This window comes from Sinohyriopsis cumingii, chromosome 16 (assembly GCF_028554795.1).
Source record: "Sinohyriopsis cumingii isolate HCF-2022 chromosome 16, ASM2855479v2, whole genome shotgun sequence".
Lineage (NCBI taxonomy): Eukaryota > Metazoa > Mollusca > Bivalvia > Unionida > Unionidae > Sinohyriopsis > Sinohyriopsis cumingii.
In genome coordinates, this window is record NC_142976.1 from 65,592,707 (window position 1) to 65,600,797 (window position 8,091).

The 8,091-nt window shown below is 38.4% G+C and overlaps 1 protein-coding gene across 1 annotated transcript in view; it reads right to left on the bottom strand.

The window, feature by feature from the left end:
• Nucleotides 1–7,729, bottom strand: part of LOC149780605 (GTP-binding protein Rit1-like) — a 97,855-nt gene extending 90,126 nt beyond the window's left edge. Inside the window, exon 1 of the mRNA XM_089937726.1 lies at nucleotides 6,666–7,729. Coding sequence (XP_089793852.1) covers nucleotides 6,666–7,239 — 574 coding nt within the window. The 5' untranslated portion in view covers nucleotides 7,240–7,729. The remainder of the gene's footprint in view (nucleotides 1–6,665) is intronic.
• Between the last annotated feature and the right edge of the window lie 362 nt (nucleotides 7,730–8,091).

The following is an 8,091-nucleotide window of genomic DNA, read 5'->3' on the forward strand; positions in this document are numbered from 1 at the left end:
ATGATTCTGAACAGCCGCACAAACCACAGAACAACATTTTTTAGCGGACACTCGGCAGGAATGTGAGTTCATTCACTCGGTCATGTTGAGATAATATTTCTGTCAGGAGGAGTAGCATAACAACATTTTCAAGATGGCTGCAGAGATGGCCGTATTTGACGTTAGATCAGCACCATTTTCAAGTAGGACCAACTAGACATCGTAAAAGGTCTTCTAGTGAAAACATGTTGACATGACTATCTTTTCTGGAGGTGTAACGGTAACAAGATTGCGTATAGTAAAAGTTTTTCTTTTCTTTTCTGGGGGTCGGGGAGAAGATTTGAGTTAAGATACGCATGATAACACCATTCATTCTGAAGAAGTAGCCGTAACACTATTTCCAAATTGGGCAATGAATGTCCATGCGGAACTCATTTCGTTTAGATCAACATCATAAGAAAACTGCTGGTCGACATGACTTTCTGTTCAGGAGGAGTAGCTATGACAGTTCTTCTAAGATGGCCGACGTGGTTCCCATATCAGTATCGTTGATGTCTAAGACCAGCTCGACATAATAAGACGTCTTTCATTGGCACCCTTATGTTGGTATGACCAGATTCCAAGATGATCTTTACGACGGCTATACTGGATGTCCAGGTGAAACCTATTCAAGAATGACCAATTAGACATCACAAGGAGACTTCTGGTAAAAACCCCATGACAACAAAAATTTCCGTTCAGGAGGAAATAGCAGGAACATTTTCAACAGGACTATTGTGGCCGCCATACTGCATGTCTGAACATTACCGCTTTCATTTAGGACCGACTATAGCTCGCCAGCAACTTTCCGCGGGTCGGTGGGTCCTTTCCGAGGTTTTTCCGTGTTCTTACTCCACCGGATAAACTGGTCGCTATGCATAGCTTATCATATCCTTAAAAATGGTGTTTAACACACAAAAACTAAAGCCCAACCGTCATTGATGTCAACAGTTTACTAAGGGATGAGATCCAAATGTAAATGGTTGATGCAGACAAAGCGTAAGGGTAGTAATATGTGATGTTTTCCACATGTATTCTCCATGCAGATGAAGCCTAGGAAAGCCGACACATGTCCATAGTCCTGTTAATCGATGAATGTCACCACATAAGCGCTTGTGATGAGATTTAGTGTGATCCTTATTGATAGAGAATAACCGATAGACAGTAATTAAGTGTCACGTCAGTGCAGGAAAAACTGACGAATACTGTGTTTGCATGTAATGAGGATGTAATTGCAAACTGGGTAGGGATAGACTTACCTCCCCAAAATTTACCAGCAGATCGGGGTAAGTATCGCTAATTGTTTTCTGTTAGTGATGATAACCACCAGAACATGCAAAAAGTGAAGCAAAAAGTTACAGATGAGAAAATAAAATCAGATCATGACCGAAAATATTAGCCTTAATAACGACATCAAAAAGGCATATCAGACCCTGATGTGACGGCTCAGACCTGATGTAACGGCGTTTTCTTCAATGGTACATGCTGTCATTATCCTGTATGAATTTCTTCAATGTTCAGCGTTGAACATAACCCATAAAATGAGAAAGTAACCATCTGTATGGAGAATTAATTGCCGATATTGCTCCCTTGAAGGGAAGCAAAGTTGGTGGCCGGCCGTTCTTGTCTTTCTTAAATTCTAGGTAATACCGCCATCCTCCACCCCACCCCAATTAAACACAATCTACCGTCAAGCTTCTGTAATTTATCTTGATAGATGATGTGACATATAAAAACGGAAACCGGGAAAGAGACAAAAGAGGTACTGACAACGAGGAGTGAAAGGGAAACGTTTGTAACCTAGGTGAAAAATTAACGCTGTTCATATTAAGTTGGAAAGAAAGCCGCAGTGATATTATAAGTCATTTCGACAATGTTTACTCCTAAATCATGCGAACAGAAAAAAAGGCACATCTGGATTAACGGTCTGATACGTGCACTAGTTTTCACGCAAAAAATTTATTGAACCCCACATCTATATCCACATGAACGTCGTTAAGGAGGGAATAATAATCAGAATAGTTCACTTGAATCAAATACATCTCCCACAATCTAAGCAGATAATTTGCCCTACATCACAGTCTTTTTGTTGGAATTCTGTATGATGAAGCCATTATTTAGGGCAATTCATGACATATTTTCAGATCGGTCGACGTAAGACATGCCATCATATAATGTACTACTTATCTCAGGTTGAGTAGTCAACATCATAAATTCTAGATTGAAGAAACACATTTTGCACTGATAGTAATAGGGAGGGAGACAGACTCGCGTGAATCCTGAACAATTTACAAGCATTTATTATTTAAATAATAGTCAGGGACACGAAAAGCCTTCATACTCCCAAGTCATGTCACAAGCATGAGTTTTGCTCACATCTTTTATTATGAATAACAAATAAGCAAGCAAACAAACAAACAAAAACCAAGAAGCAGAAGAGATACCAAACATCAACATAAAAATTATGATGTAGAAAGTATGTTGTTTCTATTTTTAAACGACCCTTAAACAGTGCAACTCTTTTATTTTCTAAATACTAGTATCCGATTCAAGAAATGTACGAGGAATAAGATAGTACAGTGGAAAGAGCGTCCGACTCAGACGGATGGTCGCAAGTTCGAACCCGAGTGCGCTCAGTTTGACTGAAGTGCACCCAAAATAGCAGATAACAGCTGATGTTATTTGCTGACAATAAATGGCAACTTTCAATAAAAAGCAAAGCAACTTATGCTGTCGCAGCCGAATGAATGTGCTCGTTGAAAATCCGTTCTACTAGGTGAGTGAAGTCAACGATTGAAGAAAAATACGAACAAATGGATAGCGATTACGGTTTCATAATTTAATAATAATAATAATAATACTAATAATAATAATTCCAAATTTAAACATATATTAATTTAAAACAAAGATTACATGCTACCCAGTAATTTTACCACGAAAATAATCCTGAAATATAATTAAATATAAGTTATTTGAAAATAGGAATATTTCATATGTAATCCAAGTGAATAAAAAGAGGGACTGAAAAGTTGAATGTAAAAATGCCTTTACACACACACACACACACGCACGCACGCACGCACGCATACATACATACATACATACGTGAGTGAAATATTGGTAAAGCTACGTTAAAAATCCAGATCACACATACAGCCCCCTTTCCTCCCTTCTTTTGTACTACATTTATCATATATCTGGTAAAAGAATTAGGTTGGAGAGCTGAATATTTGTAAAAGGACGAGAAATACATGTACAAAGAACTCACATGTTTTATGTCGATAGCACAATTGTTTATGTTGGTCTTGAATAAACGTGTTTCATTGATGCGCCTCAGCACAGTTATATATCTAAAAAGATCTGATGATATATACTGGTCTTTTCAAAACATAAATATTTTTATTTTACTTTTGAAAAAAGGGTCAACAGCTTTTCTACATATGCAAAACCATGAAAAATATTCTGTTAGCGTATGCACATGCATACGTACGTGTATGTCAGAGTTAGTCGTGCAAACGTTGCAGGTGTAAGACGCTTCACAATTCCATTGTGAAAGCTATTGTATTAAGTACGTACTCGTACGAAACTCTGTCTTGTAATCTAAGAGGGGTGATTTCTTATTTATTTACTTTTCTCGAGACACAAGTCTCCTATTTGACAACAAACATTAACTTTGTAGACCTACACAAGTCCATTTTTTGACAATAAAAAAACCATTACCTATGCATACCTACACAAGTCCACTTTTTGACAAACAACATTAACTATGCTGACCCACACAAGTCCCCTTTTTAACAAAAATATCAACTGCGCAGACACACACAAGCGCTAAGAAAAGAAGCTTGTATAAGTCCACGATGTTTTCCGGTCGTACAATGTATGACATAGCACATGTTGTTTCTGTTTTAGTGCAGTGTCTTACTATCCAAATAACGGCCTTGAATAGCCTGTTGCCATGTCTGTTGACATCGGAATGAGTAGTCAAAGTTTCAGGAATATCTCACACACTTGGCTGCCTATATCGACACTCTTCCACTAATTTATGTGTAATTAATATACTTACTTTGCTGTCTTTATCCTGGCGGAATGAAAATATCACACTAGCAAATGGACGCATTTTCATGTTCCGTCGACATACATTTGAATTTGTTGCAATGCGACGGTAGTCGAGGTATGCCGAAGTATGTTTAAGTAGGTTCATGTGAGGGACATGTTCCTTGAACGAAACGAAACGTTGCTTAACAGTTCCAGTAGCATAATATATTTTGTATTCGTTTCGTTAAAGATAATATTTCGACTTAACCCGATTTCGGCATTCCCGGCTTTCATCGCTTTCCAGCCAAATGAAATGTAGGCCAACGAAACTTGGAAACAGGTCCATTTCTTTTGTGAGAATCTGAATTGATTAGAGAAAAGACATAATGATAAGTAAAGTCTGGCAAAAACAGTATAACTTTACGTTGTAGGAAAGCGCCGTTATTGGTTGAAAGTTGTGTGTGATATTCCTGAAAATTTGACTTTCGTTACACTGTTAGTCGACATTAAAACACACTATACAGCGCCGTTAGTTAGGCCCTAAGACCCATCCCCCTCCCCAACAAAAATATCGGGCGATGTGTCTTATGTTGTAGACTTCAATGTTTTCATGATCTGCGGTTGTAAACAGTGTCTGATCAATACTGTTTTAGCAATAGGGTCAAGTCAATACTGTTTTGAAACAGGTTAAAGTCAGTACTGTTGTCAAAAGGGACAGTAGGCTGGCGTTTTTATAAACTGTAATTCAATACTGTTACATTCCAAAATAATTTTTTCATAGAACAACGTACTCAATTAATATAATAACGCATGTGTGGAATAATAGCGTGTCACGGCTCTGAGGTACATGTAATGAATGTACGTGTAGAAACAGTGCATATTTAGCATTAGAAACATGTTAGGGATCGACCAGTTAAACCTCTGAAGAATGCTGGGTGGAGGAGAGGGTGGGGTAGAGCTACGATTTTCTTTCCAACAGGGATTTCTTTTTCTTTTATTTATCTCAAGATAATTTTTCTTTCAACAAATAAAATGGATAGAATACGTTCTTGTTTCTAAAACAATTACCCCACCCCCAACACTGAAATGGCCGGTTCTGTATATTAGCTTAAAATATTTTCGTTCTGACATCATCAGACCTGTATTGACCTGTAACAGGAAATTTGGTATGAAAATCAGAGAGACTACCAATGTGCCCATCACGTCCACCATTCATATTTATGGAGGGGCCTCATAGGGTTATCTTTGACTAATCCGTACTGCAAATTAAGTGATTCAGTGAATAGATGATGCATATACATTCGATGTTATCTTGATTTTACTGTTTAAGTACGAGTCATTTGAATGGGAGATTGTTTCCATTCCTTTCTTTTTCGGGGTATATTAAAATGCTGTAAAAAGTTTCCTCATCCCACTCCAGAGAGACCATTCAGTATAACAGCTTTTATTGTGAACTTCTAGGTTTCTTTAAATTTTAAGAAAACTTTAAACTTGTTGGCATATTTTTCATATGTGAGCATTCGTTATGTAAAGCTGTAATTAAAATGCCAAAACCATTTCCGTTTTTGCAAACTTTGGCAGATTTTACAATCACGTTACCTTCGTTGCCTCAAAATCCAGTTGTTATGCAAACCCTACAAGTGCCAGTAATTGCAGTTACTATAATCAGTGAAATTTTGTATATTTCCATCGTTCTTTACTCTTCTGAAAACGTTGTCTGCGACGCATGGATTACGCTCCACCAGCTGTACTGTCGCGGTTCACCATTTTCTAAATACACATGTAATACGAGGTCAACTTCAGCTGCCAGCAAACTGCACCAACCTCGCTGTATATACGAAACACCGAGTGCCAATTTAGATAAAAACAACCGAGAGTGGAAATAATTAATCTGGGCACTGAATATTTCCAAATGTGAAATAATAATAATAATAATAATAATAATAATAATAATAATAATTTAGTATTATAACATCATGATAATAAACAACTGAACTGAATAATATTAGAAATAAAATATGTCATTATCTCATTAATTGGTCAAACGGGCTTTGTGTCGCGCCTACACAGGTTTAACCGGGGGAAGAGAGAGTGGCGGGGGGGGGGGGGGGAGGGGGCGGAGGGCTTGGTATCAGTCGAACCGAGTGGTTTGAAAACCCTACTATTTCGCATCCTTGAGCAACAATGAATGCACTTCAATCACTGATTATTTATTATCGTCATCTGTATTCCAAGCTAACTCTGCAGTACGGTTATTGTTTAGGTCTTCACTTAAAATATAGATCAACTACAAATGCAATAATCTGTTTCTAAACGAATGACAGCAATAAAACTATTGACTTAGAATCCACATATTGGCATACACCCTTTTTAGCAACAATGAATGGTCCGTGAGAAGCAATAAATATGACCCTTAAGTAAATTTTAGACATGGATGGACTACGAAACTAACTTTTATAGACTGTCAAATCGTTCTAACTTCCGGTACTAGTGGAGAAAATGAAAAATTTAAATTGAGGCAGGTATGGAAGATGTCAAACTGTAGTCGAGGAGTAGACAAATTCTGGACACTAGAATGCTTTAAAATAATACCAAAAAATATATATACTTACCATCAAAGGAATCTGCAAACTCCGTATTCATGAACTGGCCAATCAATGCTGATTTCCCTGTTCCAGGACCACCAGCTACAAGCACTTTAAAGTACGACGAAACTGGTTCCGTTATTGTCTGAGCACCAGCTCCAGCAAGGGATACTACAGACTCGTCATTTCCGTTATGAATTTTTATTTGAGGGTTGTTATGGTCCATTACCACCCCCGCACTCCCTGATCGGGGAGCCTTCTTTCGGAACGAATCGCCTCGGTGAACGATACCTTTTGAAGTAGTCTTGAAGGATCGAACACGCCTTAGAGGCACATCCTCTTGATGATTTTCATCCTGTACACCGGTAACATTTAGGTATGTGTCATCTTTAGGGTACCTTAGATTGGGAGAACTGCAAAAGTTTTGAGCTGCAGCAAAGAATCCTTCATAATTGTCCACAGGAGCGGGCTTGGGCTGCGGCTTTTCTCTATCCGATCTAAACGAAGATGCCCTGACTGGTTTGTTCCCAACGGAAAGAAGATTTTCTTCTGGTTCCCGCGAAAATTCATGACTTCCCCTGCGATTGCTGTTGCTTAACATTTCCGTGAATCGGCTAAACGGTGCTGTTGCTAGCTACAGGTTCAATAACCAGCATATTTAATATGAAAACGTAATGCAAATTGTCCACTAAACCCGGTTCTATCTTACAGAAATAAAATAATAATATAAAATACTCTCTCTCTCTCTCCTAATAACATTTAGAGAATAATATTTGTTATTTCGGCAGAAATTGATACAAAAACAGATTCGCTCGATACTTGCCCTAGATGTATGATTATTACCTATTACATCTCGCTACATTGCTTATATGAAATAAATTACACATCACAAATGCGCGGATATTTTCACACTGCCTTCGATTCAACAGGCGGAATAGTGTAGATTAATGAAAGAACTCTGGAATAATCCGACCCGCCAAAGCTGGAATCGACCTTGAATCTGAGAAGCAACAGTGATGCGTAGCACTCGGCGAGCTTATAAAGAGAACTAATGAGACAGAAGGTTTCCATGGGCTATAATCTTTCCGATGTCTGCATGCGGTTCTACTTAGCAGTCCCCACGTGCTTCGTGCGCGCCTATTGAGAAGTGCTGGGGGGAGTTAAATCTCCTTAGTAATTTGGCGCACACTCCTGTGCCGTATTTGCCCATTAAAAAGCATACTCACTGTGTGAATCTGGAAAATCATGGCAGGCATAATCTAAATCAGATCAATCATCCATAGCGAAATAGCGAGAGAGAGAGAGAGAGAGAGAGAGAGAGAGAGATTTTAGCCATTGCATTCATTGAAGGATGATTCACTCTTATCTCTTAGCTTCTATTTACTAACAACGAGGGTGCGGAGCACCCGGGGGCAACGTTCTTTAGTGGCATCTACTGAGGCTCCCGTGCCCA